Here is a 16820-nt window from a genome sequence, read left to right as displayed (position 1 = left end):
CCAGTGAGTTTTATAAAGTTTATAGGGCTGAATTACTCTCCCCGCTGCTGGCAATGTTGAATGAAGCGTTTAACACGAGCACATTGCCTGTGACCCTACGAGAAGCGATCGTCATTCCGCTCCTTAAACCCAACAAACCGGACACAGAATGTGGGTCCTATAGACTGCTCTTGATGCTGAACCAAGATAGTAAAATACTCACAACGGTGATGGCGAATAGGTTGAGACCAGTCATAAACAAACTTATACACTCTGACCAAACGGGGTATGTCCCATGCAGAAGTATATCTGACAAGTTGAGGAGACTCCATCACGTTACTTATAGAACAGACACAGGGAAGTTCCCAGGAGGCGGCAATAATCTTGCTAGATGTGGAGAAAGTCTTTTACTCGGTCAAGTGGCCTTGGCTGATGGCTGTACTTGAGGAATATGGTATTGGGCCCGCATATTTAAAGTGAGTCCAATTACTATATGACAAACCACTAGCTCGAGTCTGAACGGGAACAACCATATCAGAGCAGTGGCAGTTGGGCAGAGGTACCAGACAGGGATGTCCGTGGTCCCGATGCATTTTATTTTGGCACTTGAACCCCCGGCAGCGTACTTGAGGCAGCAATATGGAGAAGTAGGTATCAGCAGAAAGGGTGGGCAAACATTTGATATCGATGTACGCTGATGACATGTTGCTGTACCTGAAGTACCCCGAGGAGAACCTACAGTATATTCTGGAGGTTATGGAACGATACGCAATGCTGTCTGGCATAACATTGAACCTACAGAAGTCAAGCATATTCTCCCTGGGTAGATACGTAGAACATAAGCTGCTGGTACTACAGGTAAGATGGGAAACTGAGACGTTCAGATATTTGGGAATAGATGTATACCACAACACTGAAGTTGAACACAAACAGAATACCGAAAGAGCAGTGTCAAAAATTGAAAACAGTATGATATTTTGGGCCAAGATACCCTTAACAATGATGGGTAGAGTGGCACTGTTAAAGATGGTAGTACTACCCAGGTTATTACACTACTTTGCGAATATATCATATATGACACCCAAACGATTCTTCAGTAAGGTACAGAGCATATGCAGGGGTTTTATATGGCATAACTGCAGAAACAGGCTAGTATTATGGTAATTACAGAACCCGTATGAACAAGGGGGCATCAGATTGCCCAATTTTGAGGTATACTACCTGGCTAGCCAACTCCAATACGTGGCAAGGTGGCTATCAGAGGATCCCACACTGAAATCCAAACTGTTGAGGGCCGAATGCACCCCTTATTTCTTGAACGAATGGATGTGGTTGCCAAATTGCAAAGGGAGAGCGGAAGTAGATTACTGGACATGGCGGGGAAGATGTGGCGAAGAGCCTGCCAGTTAATGGAGCACCCGTACCCGTGCTCCCTACAGATACCGCTAGTGGCACTGGAAGGAGTGGATGAGCAAATGAGGAGGACTATCAGGGGGAAGTGGGAACCAACAGGCATAGTGACGAGGGGGGATGTGTGGAAGGATGGGAATGTGAAAGCGTTTGATGCCTTGGTGGAAGACACTGGATTACATCAAGGACAATACATCACATATGCAAGGCTGGTGAAGATGATAAAAGATACATGGTCCAATGCAGTGTTAGCTCGACAGCCGCAGGCTGTCATAGAAACATTTTATGACATATCAGATGGGGGCCATGAGGTCTCCCGGATATACGAGTTGTTGATGTCTAAAGTGGTGAAAGAAGTAACCCAGATGAGGCTATACTGGGAGGAGGAGGCGGGGGAACCAATGGGTTATGAGTCAGGGTGTAGGGATACCATAAGAAGGTATCTAGGAACGTGAGATTGCAGCAGGTTCAGCTATATGTCACCCATAGAGCATACATGACCCCCAAGAAGATAGCAAAGGTTAAAAATGCTGGAACACAGACATGTCCAAAATGTGGGGAGGTAGACACAGGAATGGCACATATGTTCTGGGCATGCCCCGAAATAAGGAAATTGTGGGAGGAGGTGACCCGCTTTATGGCAAGAAAGGAGATACATTAAATGTGATCCTTGTGGGCATGCATGTTGGGGGGGGTTCCCCAGGCCGAGTAAATTTAAGCATGTGAGCAAACTTAAAGACTTGGCATATATACTGGCTAAACGCAGAATAGCAATGAGTTGGAAAGCAAGTAGGAGACCGAGAGCAGAGGCTTGGTGGTGCGATCTTCAGAAATGGGCGAATGCCGAAACAACAGTGTGGGATGAGGCAGCAAATAGAGGTGGGAAGGAAGAAGCGGACACGTTGTTTGGCTGGAAACAAATAGTAGCAACACTGTCCGGATCTGACCAAGCAAGCCAGGAGGGAGGTGGCCCTCCAGGAGGGGGAGAAGGAGGAACGCCTGCAGAAATGGAATGAGGAAGGTCAAAATGTTTGATAGGCTTGGGGGCGGGGAGTTTAGAGGAGGAATGGCAAGAAAATACAACATGGAACTGTACGAGAGAATTGACATGCATATTTGTTGCTACACTCTATAGTGCACATGTTGGGAAATTAATAAAAACTGTTTAAAAAAAAACATTCTCAGATTATACACCTGGGATTTGCATCAGGCACCCAAAAAACACTGCCTCACAATTCTCACGTCCACATTTTAAGGGCATCCGAAGCACATATCGGAACCCTCACACAATCATGCTTCCACTAAATACAGTACTTCTTCCATGGTATCAGAAAGCGCAAACACTGGAAAATGCTTGTTAGCCCCTGTTTTCTTATTTTCCCTGTTTCTAGATCAGCATTGCATTTTATCAACTGTCTACCATTACACATGCACTCCTACTTATGCAATCATATTCACTCTACCATCCCCATTGTATCTTCCCAATGTGTTAGTCCTGCGTGACCCAATCCTACTCCTGCCCCAACACCCCCCACCTTTTGCTCTGTTTCCCTTTCTTCTATCTCATGTGGGGGCACAATAGGCCATTTTCTCGAGCAAAGTACCGGTACGGTAAGACCACCACAGTGGTATTGGTTCAGTTTGAAAGCTTTGTAGCACAACATACTAATTAGATGCCATGGTGTCACGTGTAATTATGCAAATGTCACCAATTAATCTTTGTGCTGCAACCAGGTAATGGTACTTTTTCCCCATTCCCCTGATGGTGAATGACTGGATGCAGGTCAAAAAAGTGAACCTGAATCCATATACAATTGAGGTTATTGTTCTAGAAGAGCCTGCCAGCTTTAGTCCTCTGGATCTCTTGCCTTCCAAACTGGACATGATCCCAAGCTTCACGCTTGAAAAAAAGCTTGGTATTCTGAAATATGAAAATGTGACTATGTATCCACAAGTGGCAGCTATATTGAAAAAAAGCTTTTTTACTATGATAACAATGAAATTTATATTTGCCTATCTGACCTTCCCAGGTAAGGAACAGGCAGCCTTACTTCTTGTGAGATTTCACTTGGACTATGTAAATAGCCTTTTCCTGGAGATACCAAAATGCCTAATTCATTGCCTCCATGCTGTGCAGAATGTGGACGATTGCCTCCTACTTAGGCTGAAACATTTGATTATGCTACCCACGCAGTGATTTCGATACCTAGATTTAAAAGGGCGTGACAGAGTGCACTCTTTCCCTTTCTGTACAGCCACTTTGTCGACCCCTCTCAGTCCACGTAGCATCCAAAGAGGATCACCAATGTTTCCGAAAATTCCTGAAAATGTGTATTTCCCTCTCTAAACCCGCAATTGCAAATCTTCCATGGATTTGGGTAAATGTCTGTTTTCTGATTTAGTTCCAATGGTCACGTGGGTGGTGTAAGTCATGCTTTACAAATCCTTACATAGCAAAACATACAATGCAAAGTAGAATACTAAGCCCTGTAGAATGTAGAAATAGTGTGAGTAGTGAGGAAGGTTCAATAGGCTGAGGAATAATATTTTGCAGAAAATAATCCTGCAGCTGCAAATGTTTGGAAAGGAAACTGATTGCTGCATTACAAACAAACCTTCTGAAGTTCCTTAGAAGACTTGAGTTGCTCTTCTTGGGAAAGTTTCCCTAGAATTTGCAGGGAAGTATTTCTCCAATTGTGATACCCTGACTCAACAAAGACCCCCAACGGTGTAGGCACTGTCGATGCGAGGGAAGGAAAAACGGTTTTATTTAACACCTTGACCATAGCTTTTGCCAAGGGATGTGGAATTATTTAATTTTAACAGATAATTGGAGAATTAAGTAACCCAAATCCGATGTAGAGTGCAAAGGTGCTCGGATGCATTGCTCATACGGAGCTTCACTGTTTTAGCAAGTCCTGCACAGTGATAGAGCATATAATCTATTCATTCAGAGCCATACGTCATCAAGGGAAATACAAAATATTGCAGAGCATGTCTTGTCCTCTTATATTTCCAGACGAAATTGAGAATGGAAGCTACTTAAAGACAAGAAAGTGGGGACATATATAGGGGTGCAGAACAAAACAGATGCAGGAACCGTCGGAGAATAACTATTTCCTTTCAGTCAATTAATTATAATGCAAGAAGATGCCAATGTTTTCAATCACACCATACATCTTTTCAAAAGAAATTCATATAGGATGAAACATTTTAATTGCGTGCTCCGCAAGCATTATCCTCAGAGTATCAGTCTGATCCTTCATAGCACATAAACTGAATTGTAATCAACAAGCTAAAATAACCTCCACCGAATAGCCGGGGAGTTCACTGAATTCCGATGTAGAGGCAAAAGAACCCTCATAGCAGAATAGGCCACCCTGGTGTAAATAACTTTATCATCAGCAACGATTGACACCTTACCCTATACATCTTTGCACTCATATGGCACAATCCTCATATAAGTAATTTATATTTTAATTAGAGGCTCCAAATAAAGAGTGGAAAGCCGAGGTGGATAATATGTAGCCTTGCAGGGTGGCTCGTTTGACAGACAAGACTTTCAGAAAATTGACTGGTGCACCAGCCCAAGCGATAGGGTTTTTACCCAGAATGCCCACTCACTCACTGATGAAAGAAGAGTTGTGTGCATAACCAGTACCTTTGAAATAAGTGGTGTTACACCTGAGATAGCCAATGTACAACTTATTAAAAAAATAAATGTGTGTTTGGATCTATCAAAAGTTAATATTAAACAATATCAGGTACTAGTTGCTCATTCCTGAGCCCATCTAGTCCAATGAATGTTGCTGTGAAATGTTATCTTGTAGACATTCAAGATGTAAACACATTAATGAATTTCTCTTTTGAAGGTGCACTGAAAGGACGTGCTGACATGATAGACTCGAGTATCCGGATAAAAAATGTAACGAGGAGAGATTCCGCAACCTATCGATGTGAAGTTTCTGTTTCCACAAAATATGTGGAAGAAGTTGAGATTGATTTGACTGTGTTTGGTAAGACATTTCACCTCTTTCTTACTATTTTGGTGGTCCAGGGTAATTTGTATTACTTTTTTTCTTTCCAGGCATTTCAGCCGGTTCCCTGTTTAGGTCTGTTTGATTGTGAAGTTGGACCATATGCCAAGCTAATCTGGATCCCCTGATAACTCAGAGCAAACAGGATCTGAACAGGTTGTTTAAATGTAATATTTCTCTTTGGGGGAAAGCTGAATAGACAAAAAATGTTTTTTATCCTAAACTTTAATATTTGATCAAAGTTCTTCCAAGGAGATTCCCTGAAGCATTTGGGGCAAATTATATTTACTGTAATCAAACTTCCTTTGGTGAGATAGTACATGTCCACTGCTCCCCAAGTTAGTAATATATACAATAATCAACAGGAGAGGTTTCAGCCTAAGGGACTTCAGGGCAATTTTATGTTGTCTGAGGCGCTAGAATGGGAAAGAGAGGCCGACCCCAATGTTCCATTATGGCCGGAATTAGAAAGGGAGGATTTGTCCTTATACCCTCCCATGTCAATACCGTAAAGAAAGACAAAAAAAGGAGGTTTTCACAAAAACAACTGTACTCCCAATTGCAGATCCTTGACAGAAAAGGGTAATGTCTTAGCAAGTAATGAAAGTCACCTATAGCTCTAAACCAATGCCACTTTGCCACGTACCCTGTAAATAACCTAACTCTGTTTGTACAAAGATGGCTTGCTTGCATGAGCAGGAAGTGATCTGTGTATGGACATACTACTCAAAGCTAATAGTGATGCACAGAACATAATTTGACAGATCTCAGTGACGCTATGTATAGGTGCTGGGATGAAGTCATGTTGAACAGACTTATTGGGGAGGACCAGGAACCTGTGGGGGCCAGCAGAAGCTGCCAAATATGTGATGCAGCCCTGGAGGTAGTATACACAGGTTCCCACTCAGTCAATTTGCACTCCCCATAGTATAGGCAGATAGAAGGAAAGTTCTTCCCCCAAACATCCAACATCCAACCAAGACCAGCCACATTGCTTTCAACAGTGGTCCCACTTCTGGTTAAGGGGGCTGAAGTCAGGACATTTCCAGACAGGACATGCCAAGGCCCCAATAGATGGTGCCCTCACAACCGCAAACCCACCAGGCAACCGCATTGACACTTTAAATTGAACCACACCATGCTCTCACAAGAACAAAGGTGAGGTACACTAAACACCAGAAAGAGAGGAATGAAGAAGTATCTCAGCCATATCTATATGCACACAAAACAAAATCTCACCCCACTCAGTGAGAACATCACACTGGAACCCCGACCTGTTCAGCATTAGGGCTTGTACAAATGAGATTTATTTTCCCTTACAATCCCACTGGAAACACAAACATGACATTTCCCAGGAAAAGGGAACCATGAAAGCCACAATGGTTCAAAATGTCACAGACTGCAGAAAAGGTAGCAAACCAGGGAGATGTAGACCCCCTTCTCTCCAAACAAGATTCCAGACAGCGCAGCACTGGTTCAAAATGGCCACCAGTCTTCACAAAACACTCACCCACTCACTGACTTCCGAACAACAAAACCTCATTCTCAAATACATCACTAGAGGGAACAACCTGACCTCTTCATCCAATAATGCAGCAGGCACCGGGTCCAGGCCTTTCAAATGAGACACTTCCCTCGGTCTGGGTGAGGGAGAGTTGGACTCCTGACAATCCTTGCAGAGCTGTCAGAGCCAAGGTTCAGGAGAGGTGACACAAGCTATAGGGATAATGGGCTTGGGAAGAGTGCAGCGACCATGGCACCATAGCCCTCACAGGGTGTGAAGGACAGCTCATCACCTGCAAAATTAGGAGAGAAAGGGGAAAGTTTGATAAAGGAAAGATCAAGGAGGAGTTAGGAGCAGGAGAATAGCAGACTTATAATGAAGTGGATGGTGTTGGGGGAAGGAGAGTTGGGGGAGGAGGAAAGAAGCAGAGATGAAGGAGGAGTTCTATGGATGCAGCAAGGGAAGGGCATCAGGGAGGAGAGGGCAGTGGACAGAGAGATCCAAAGCAGATAATCAGAACTGGCCAAGCCAAGAGTGCCAAAGTCTATAGGGGATCAAGAGAGGCAGATGGAGAGACCAGTGGGGTCTGAGCAGTGGAGCAGTCATGGTGTGGTTAAATTGAACCACACCATGCTCTCACAAGAACAAAGGTGGGGTACAACAAACACCAGAAAGGGAGGAAAGAAAATGTATCCCAGCCATCTCTATATGCACACAATAGAAAATCTCACCCCACTCAGTGAGGACATCACACTGTAACCCCGACCGCCTCCCTTTTCAGCAGATGCAGAGAGGCAGGTGGAGAAACCAGTGGAACCTGAGCCGGGGTGAGGCCAAGGTATACTTGCTTGTAGTGGAGAACCTTGTTAACCTGGGCCCAGGGATTAGCAAGGAAAACAGATGTCTAGAGACCTGCAGGCTAGGCAGAGAGTGAGAGAAGGATGAAGACCGATGCTAGTTGGGACTGTCAAGCTCACCAAGGAAACTAAATAGCATTTGCTCTCTCGGAACTCAAGCCAGGATGTCTTACTGAGAACCCGGGAGGGAGGGAATATTGAGAACCTGGGACAGGAGGGTTCACTGAGAACTCAAACCAGGGGGCTCTCCAAGAACCAGAGCCAGGAATGCACACCCAGAATCCTGAATCTGTGCTGGGCTCTTGGTCACACTGTGCTGATGACTTGCTCAGAACTCTACACAGCGTCCTTGGTACTGAGGCGCAACAACAATGACTGCAGTCTGAAAATTAGATGGGGAAGAAATCAATTGTCGTTTGGATGATGAGCTTCACACTCCAGGACGGCCTGCTTTTGTCATCAACCGCAGAAGAGCATTACACTCTTGGAACTATTCAGGAGCTGTGAGAGACTTTGTGTGACTCACTCAGGGATAGGAAAGCAAGGATAGCTCAGGGGCACACATTTGTCTTGGAAGCAAGACAACGCAGCGCAACACAGGTTCGAATCCCGAACCCATGCTTAGAAACCATTGCTGGTATTAAACACGTTATAAATGTAACGCTCACCTGATTCCCGTAGAGGCGCCGGTCTTGACTGGGCGTATACCGTATCTTCAAAGGTGATGTGTAACACACGGCTGGCTCTTTGGGCTGGACCTCTGTGCACTGTATGTCTGACTTGAAGGGTAAGATGTCTGCAGATAGAAAATATGGGATTAAGGAACTGGGTTATTGAATGTCTCTCTCTTCTTCCCTTTCTCTTCTCCTGTAGAACCCCAAAGGTTAACGCTCTCACCTTAGGTAAGTGAACGCCGTGCTCTCCATCTGCCTCGGGGCAGGGTGCTGTAACCAGTTTCTTCACTGGATAAGGGGAGCAGGCCTCTTGACTTCAGAGGACTGCTGTCCGTCGTTTACTGCACGAACGGTAAGTTTCGAGTAATTCTAATGTCTTTAAAGTCTTTAGTAATGATGTTTCTTGTTTTGCAGGGTTCCGGCGATGGCGGATGACGGGCTGAAGTGAGTTGAAGATGGAGCCCGTGTGATGAATAGAAGCGCCTGGAAGCACGTAAGTAAGCGCTTGTTGCCTGCTTCACGATGCGCTCTAACTGTCTTTTTATTTTGCAGGTACAAGTTCGGAGCGGCTGCAGGGTGCCGGAAAACCCACTGGGTTAGATGTGGAAAGGAGTAATGGCACGTGAGTATTAAAGTTCCCCAATGTCTTTAAACGCACCTTGTTTTGTCTTTCAGATGCGGGATGCAGCGCCGAAGGCCTCCGGAGCGTGCGAAGAGTTGGTAAGCTTTTGTCTTTCAGATGCCGGAATGCAGTGTGAAGACCTCCGGAGCGCACGAAGAGTAGGTAAGCCTTTGTCTTTCAGATGCCGGAATGCAGCGCGAGGCGTTGGTGACAGCCGATGGACCAGGTAAGTGAAAAGCTGTCACTGAAGCCCGTAATGCTAACCTGTTCTTTCTTGTCTTTATTGGTGTTGCTGAAGACTGGATTCAGGATGGTAAGCCTTTTTCCTTAGGCCCAGGATCAGAAGCAGAAGACACGATGAGCGTTCTGCTGCAGAGGATGCATAATAACGCAAAGCAAGATTCATCCATCGGGTGTGGTTTAAATAGCCTCCTGTAGTGCTTAGGTGTCTCCTTCCACAGCCACGCCTAGGTAAGAAAAGAGTTCCTGCTTTCCAGAAGAGTTCCAGTGTTCTGAATCTAGGGAGTGGCTCCTGCCCTACCCAACAGGAAAAGTAGTTCCAAACAGACGAGGATCAGAGGCTCAACTGGCAGGCAAGTAAGCAGCATGGTCTGCTGCAGGTAAGTCCACCCAAGCATTATGAGCCCGGCGCTTCCAGCGCTGGGACTGGGCATATTTATGAGCCTGGTGCCACTGGCGCCAGGACTGGGTCCAAAAGGTCCCAATTGGGACTGGTTGGCACTCGGAACCTGGGTTATGGATCTGCTTCCAAGGGAGTTGGGAAAACCCTGACCTTTTGGAAGCAGAGATCATGACAGTACCCCCCCTCAAGGCCCCTCCCAAACCGGGCTTCTCCGGGGGTTTTGGCTTGTCAGGAAATGTTCGGTGAAATCTTTTGATTAGGCGAGGAGCGTGGACATATTCAGCAGGTTCCCAGGATCTCTCTTGGGGGCCGTAGCCTTTCCAGTCAATTAGGTAAAATAGTTTAGATTTGGAGATCTTGGAGTCCAGAATGCTTTTGACCTCAAACTCGAGTTCTCCATCAACTAGGATAGGTTTTGGAGATTTAGTTATTCGGGTTTGAGGTTGCACAGGTTTTAATAGAGAGACGTGGAAGACCGGATGTATCTTCATGTGCGGGGGCAAGTCCAACTTGACCGCTACTGGGTTTACTATGGTAGTGATGGAATAGGGACCAAGGTATCTTGGGTTGAATGTGCGTGGCCCTTTTAGAGGTAGATATTTGGTGGATAACCAGACTTGATCCCCTACTTGATATTGAGGGGCTTCCTTCCGATGTTGATCTGCTCCTTTCTTGTATTGTTCTTTAGCCCTTTGAAGGTGAGAAATAGCTTCCTTAAAGGCTTGGGTGATTGTAGAATGCAGGTAGTCTACTGCTGGTGTTTCAAGATCTTGGAGGGGATCCAACTCCGAGGTTCGAGGGTGACTGCCGTACAAAAGAAAAAACGGGGTTTTCCCAGTTCCCGAATGGACAGAGTTATTGTAGGCATATTCGGCTATCCAAAGGATGTCTTTCCAAGTTTTTTCAGTTTGTTGCAGCATGCAGCGTAAATACTGTTCCAGAGTTTGATTGGTCCTCTCGGTTTGTCCGTCGGTCTGAGGGTGGTGACTGGTCGATAGTCTCACATCAATTTGAGCCGACCGACAGCAACTTCGCCAAAAATGAGAAATAAATTGACTACCTCGATCCGAAATTAGAACCGAAGGAAAACCGTGCAGTCGGACGATGTTTTCGAGAAATTCTCGGGCCAGAGTTGCTGCTGTTGGCAAGCCTTTGAGCGGAATGAAATGCGCCATCTTGGAGAATAAGTCCACGATTACTAGAATCGTATTGTATCCGGAGCATGGAGGTAGATCGGTGATGAAGTCCATAGAAAGCGTATGCCAAGGGCGAGGTGGGATGTCAATAGGGCGTAAGGGGCCTGCTGGTCTTTCCTTTTGACTCTTGTTTTGGGCGCATACTCCACAGGACATTATAAAGTCTCTGATATCTTTTTTCCAAGACGGCCACCAGAAGTAGCGCTTGATCTTTTCTGAGGTCTTGGCCATACCGGGATGTCCTTCCATTAAAGAATCGTGATAACAAGAGATTACTTTTTTCTGTAAATCTGTGCTGGGTAGGTATAATCGTTCTTGGAAATACAATAAGTTGTCCTTTACTGCAAAGTCCTTTCCCTGCAGATGCCAATTCTGTATGTCTGCTGGAGTTACAAGTTGCTTGGCTTTATCCTTAACTTCCTCTATGGATTCTGTGGCGATTACACCCAGAATTCTTTGTTCGGGAATGATTGGTACAGGTTTAGGGTTGATCAAGTGTTCTTCCACTCCCATCCGAGAAAGGGCATCAGCTTTACCGTTCTTTGTACCAGGTCGATAGGTAATTATGAAGTCAAACTCGGCAAAGAATAATGCCCAACGGAGTTGTCTAGAGGATTGGGCTTTTGCGGTTTTCAAATATTGCAGGTTTCGGTGATCCGTAATCACAGTAACGGTGTGTCGGGCCCCCAGCAGATAATGCCGCCAAGCCTTAAAGGCAGACTTGATAGCCAGAAGTTCCTTGTCAGTAATCGTGTAATTGATTTCAGGAGGCGAGAATTTGCGGGACCAAAATGCCACGGGATGCAACTGATTGGTTACCGGGTCCTTTTGTGATAGAACTGCCCCCATGGCAAGGCTTGAAGCATCAGTTTCCACGATGTAGGGGAGTTCGGGGCGAGGGTGTTTTAAGATTGGTGCAGAGATAAATTTAGTCTTCAAATCCTGGAAAGCTTGTTCCGCCTCGGTAGACCATTCAAAACGTTTGTTTTTCTTTAACAAGGCAGTGATGGGCTGGACTATTCGAGAGAATTCGGGGATAAACCTGCGGTAAAAGTTAGCGAAGCCTAACATGCTTTGCACACCTTTTACGGAGGATGGTGATGGCCATTTGAGAACTGCATCGACCTTCTTTGAATCCATACGCACTCCGCCAGGTGATAATATGAATCCCAAGAATTCAACTTCAGTCACGTTGAAAATACATTTTTCCAACTTAGCGAAAAGTTTGTGTTGACGCAATCTTTCGAGGACCATTTTCACGTGTTTCCGATGTTCAGATTCTGATGAAGAATAAACGAGGATGTCGTCAATGTAAACAACAACACACACATCTATGAGCTCTCTGAGGACATCGTTCATAAAATATTGAAAGGCGGCCGGGGCATTGCAAAGTCCGAGGGGCATGACCTGATATTCAAATAGCCCATACTTGGTGCGGAAGGCCGTCTTCCATTCATCGCCCTCTTTTACTCGTACCAAGTGGTAAGCTCCTCTAAGATCCAGCTTTGTATATATGCATGCTTTTCTGACTTGGTCCAGGAGTTCAGGGATCAAAGGTAACGGATATCTATTCTTAACGGTGATCTGGTTCAGGGAGCGATAATCTATACAAGTTCTAAGGTCTCCTTCCTTTTTTGGAACCAAGAACAAAGCTGAAGAAGCAGGGGACTTGGAAGGACGAATAAACCCATTTGCCAGGTATTGATCCAGGTATTGTCGAAGGTGTAGGTTCTCAGGCTCGGTGAGGGCATAAATTCTACTACAAGGAGGAGTAGATCCAGGTATCAGGTCTATCTGGCAGTCATAAGACCTATGAGGAGGTAGAGAGTTAGCCTGATCCTTCCGGAAAACATCTTGGTATTCTAGGTATTCGGGAGGTAACTGGGGAGTCTCTGAAGAAATTGCTGCCAGTGCAACACCAGGTGGAGGGTGACAGGTAGAGACACATTCTGGAAACTGGACCGTTCTTGCTCGCCAATCGATCAGAGGATTGTGTTTCTCTAACCAAGATATTCCTAGAATAATCTGAAACTGAGGGGCCTTGATCACATCGAACACGATCTTCTCATGGTGTCCATCTTGACTTACTAGCGTCACCTCTTGAGTGGTATGCGTTACTGGCCTGGAGGCTATCTCCGTACCATCCACCGTAGTAATGACGTCCTTTACAGCCTTGGGACAAAGAGTTAGATTCATCCTCAAAACCATTTCATGATCCACATAATTGCCGATGGCACCGCTGTCGACGTAAGCTTCAATTGCATGTAATCGATCCGGATTATCAGGGCTAATGAGGACCATAGGTATCACGAAATGCGAGGTCACGGAACTGGTTTTCACGCTCGGCAAGAGGACCTCTATTCTTGTCGGGCGAGGTCGTTTCCCTGCTCAGAGTTTGTAACTTTGGTAACTGCAGCTCCTACTGCCTTCTTGGCAGGTTTCACCGGACAGTCTCGAAGAAAGTGCCCTGAGTTTCCGCAATAGAGGCATAATTGCAACTGTTTTCTCCTTTCCCGCTCCTTTTGTGTTAGAGGACCTTTCAGACCCCCTATTTGCATGGGTTCCCCGGAGTCTAGTCCTTTGGAAGGAGTTGGCGGTTTGGAAAATACTCGAGCATCAAACTTGGAACGATCGGCCTTCCTGTTCTGCAGTCTGTGATCTATTTGAACGACTAAGTCTATATAGTCCGAACAATCTTGTGGGGGATTCACTACTTGGGCTAACACATCTTTGAGCTCTCCACGTAGACCTCTATAAAACAGCGTAATCCTTTTGTCCTCAGGCCATTGAGTTTCCACTATCAGTCTGTTGAAAGACGCAATATAAGCCAAAAGGTCTTGATTACCTTGTCGCAACGAAAGAAGCTCATTGTCCAAGGCCTGCCCCTGTGAATGTCTTGCGAACAGTTTTTCCATACTGAGCTGAAAAGCTTGAAAATCATGGAGGACCGGATCATCTTGATTTACTAGAGGGATCGACCAGTCTGCCGCATTGCCACTAAGGTACGAAAGCACGAAAGCTACTTTAGCTTGATCAGTTGGAAAGGCTGCTGGCCGGCATAAGAAATGCAACCGGCACTGATTGATAAATACTGCAAACCTCTTTGGGTCACCAGAAAATCGTTCGGGCGGAGCCAGAGGTACATTCCAAGGTAGGTTGATCTGCACTGGATTCATAGAGGATGTAGAAGGAAGATTTCCCCCAGATGCGGGTAACGGGGTCTGTCCGGCTTGTGACTGTAGCAATTGTCTAGCAAGATCATCTGTTCGCTCCTTGGAAATAATCAGTTCCCTTCTTAGAGCGTTCGTTTCCTGACGGGCTGCATGCACTTCTGCCCTTAGTTCCCCAAGTAACTGGGCTAGCTGGTCGGTATCCGAGGTTTCCATAGCGCCTGGACGGGAGTTTTGTGGTAGGCTTTGCGTTCTGTAACGCTCACCTGATTCCCGTAGAGGCGCCGGTCTTGACTGGGCGTATACCGTATCTTCAAAGGTGATGTGTAACACACGGCTGGCTCTTTGGGCTGGACCTCTGTGCACTGTATGTCTGACTTGAAGGGTAAGATGTCTGCAGATAGAAAATATGGGATTAAGGAACTGGCTTATTGAATGTCTCTCTCTTCTTTCCTTTCTCTTCTCCTGTAGAACCCCAAAGGTTAACGCTCTCACCTTAGGTAAGTGAACGCCGTGCTCTCCATCTGCCTCGGGGCAGGATGCTGTAACCAGTTTCTTCACTGGATAAGGGGAGCAGGCCTCTTGACTTCAGAGGACTGCTGTCCGTCGTTTACTGCACGAACGGTAAGTTTCGAGTAATTCTAATGTCTTTAAAGTCTTTAGTAATGATGTTTCTTGTTTTGCAGGGTTCCGGCGATGGCGGGTGAGGGGCTGAAGTGAGTTGAAGATGGAGCCCTTCTGATGAATATAAGCGACTGGAAGCACGTAAGTAAGCGCTTGTTGCCTGCTTCACGATGCGCTCTAACTGTCTTTTTATTTTGCAGGTACAAGTTCGGAGCGGCTGCAGGGTGCCGGAAAACCCACTGGGTTAGATGTGGAAAGGAGTAATGGCACGTGAGTATTAAAGTTCCCCAATGTCTTTAAACGCACCTTGTTTTGTCTTTCAGATGCGGGATGCAGCGCCGAAGGCCTCCGGAGCGTGCGAAGAGTTGGTAAGCTTTTGTCTTTCAGATGCCGGAATGCAGTGTGAAGACCTCCGGAGCGCACGAAGAGTAGGTAAGCCTTTGTCTTTCAGATGCCGGAATGCAGCGCGAGGCGTTGGTGACAGCCGATGGACCAGGTAAGTGAAAAGCTGTCACTGAAGCCCGTAATGCTAACCTGTTCTTTCTTGTCTTTATAGGTGTTGCTGAAGACTGGATTCAGGATGGTAAGCCTTTTTCCTTAGGCCCAGGATCAGATGCAGAAGACACGATGAGCATTCTGCTGCAGAGGATGCATAATAACGCAAAGCAAGATTCATCCATCGGGTGTGGTTTAAATAGCCTCCTGTAGTGCTTAGGTGTCTCCTTCCACAGCCACGCCTAGGTAAGAAAAGAGTTCCTGCTTTCCAGAAGAGTTCCAGTGTTCTGAATCTAGGGAGTGGCTCCTGCCCCACCCAACAGGAAAAGTAGTTCCAAACAGAAGAGGATCAGAGGCTCAACTGGCAGGCAAGTAAGCAGCATGGTCTGCTGCAGGTAAATCCACCCAAGCATTATGAGCCCGGCGCTTCCAGCGCTGGGACTGGGCATATTTATGAGCCTGGTGCCACTGGCGCCAGGACTGGGTCCAAAAGGTCCCAATTGGGACTGGTTGGCACTCGGAACCTGGGTTATGGATCTGCTTCCAAGGGAGTTGGGAAAACCCTGACCTTTTGGAAGCAGAGATCATGACAATAAATGAACAATTTTATATATATATATATACATATATATATAAATATATACAATCCTGGTCAAAAACTGTTTAGGCTAGGCAACCTTTACTCAGGACTATGAGTCTTACGTTGACTAGGACTTGTGTATCCCACTTGATTGAATCGTGTATACTTGAAACTCTGCACTGTTATATTGATATACACCCTTGTTTTGTTGGAGTATCTTTCCATTATACCTTATATGCTTTTCTCCTACCTTTTTCTATGACACCCATAAATTAGAGTTTGGACGCAACCTGTCAGTTTCAAGGCTTCTGTTTATTCCATAACCCTTGTAGTGCATGTTAAAGGGTATTGATAGATTGAATACAGGAGAACAACCTCAGGTGAGGCCATTGGCACAGATTGCAAGAGACAGACATTCTCGGAACCAGAAGGTACTATAGGTAATGGACCAAATTGGGATTGTGTTTGAAAAGGCACACACAGCATGGGAAACCAAATGACTCAACACATTGGGTGAGTCTATGATGAAGTCCTCTGTCTGCTTCTGTGCGTAGGTGGGAGAGTGGCCTTGGGGGCCAGGAACATCCCAGAGCCAGTGGAGGAATATGGAAGATTGTCAGGGAACTCTCCCACTTTCCAATCCATTTAGTAGGAGACAGTCACATTGGGTCTACCACATCTCTTCCCCAGTGTGGACCAAATGTTATTGGGTCCCTCCCCACAACAATCCCAGAGAACAACCTACCCCTGGCCCTCAACAGCAGTGAGGGGGCCTTAAAAGGCTCATACAATCCCATTGTGCCACTGCTGCACCTTTTGCGAGTTCCTCAAGGTTTGGTGGCACATCCCGGTCCACAGACACTTCAGTGGGGTTTGTGAACCTGTGGGAAAAGTCAGTGAACCAGCAAACACACAGGTACAATGTGTAAAGCATATGAGATATATGGAAAAGACACCTCTGGCCCTTCCAAAATAAATGTACCTCACAAAATCCTTGGTCTACGGAGGCACTATGCACAGGCACCGCTC

The 16820-nt window shown here is 45.9% G+C and overlaps 1 protein-coding gene across 2 annotated transcripts in view; it reads left to right on the top strand.

The window, feature by feature from the left end:
- Positions 1–16820, top strand: part of JAM2 (junctional adhesion molecule 2) — a 653454-nt gene that overhangs the window by 335089 nt on the left and 301545 nt on the right. For both annotated transcript variants that reach the window (XM_069636390.1, XM_069636389.1), the window contains exon 4: positions 5262–5405. In XM_069636390.1, the coding sequence (XP_069492491.1) occupies positions 5262–5405 (144 nt within the window). The remainder of the gene's footprint in view (positions 1–5261; positions 5406–16820) is intronic.

The sequence above is a fragment of the Ambystoma mexicanum genome, chromosome 7p (genome assembly GCF_040938575.1).
Source record: "Ambystoma mexicanum isolate Mex_15411 chromosome 7p, UKY_AmexF1_1, whole genome shotgun sequence".
NCBI classification, from domain to species: Eukaryota; Metazoa; Chordata; class Amphibia; order Caudata; family Ambystomatidae; genus Ambystoma; species Ambystoma mexicanum.
This window is presented reverse-complemented; position numbering and strand designations above follow the sequence as displayed.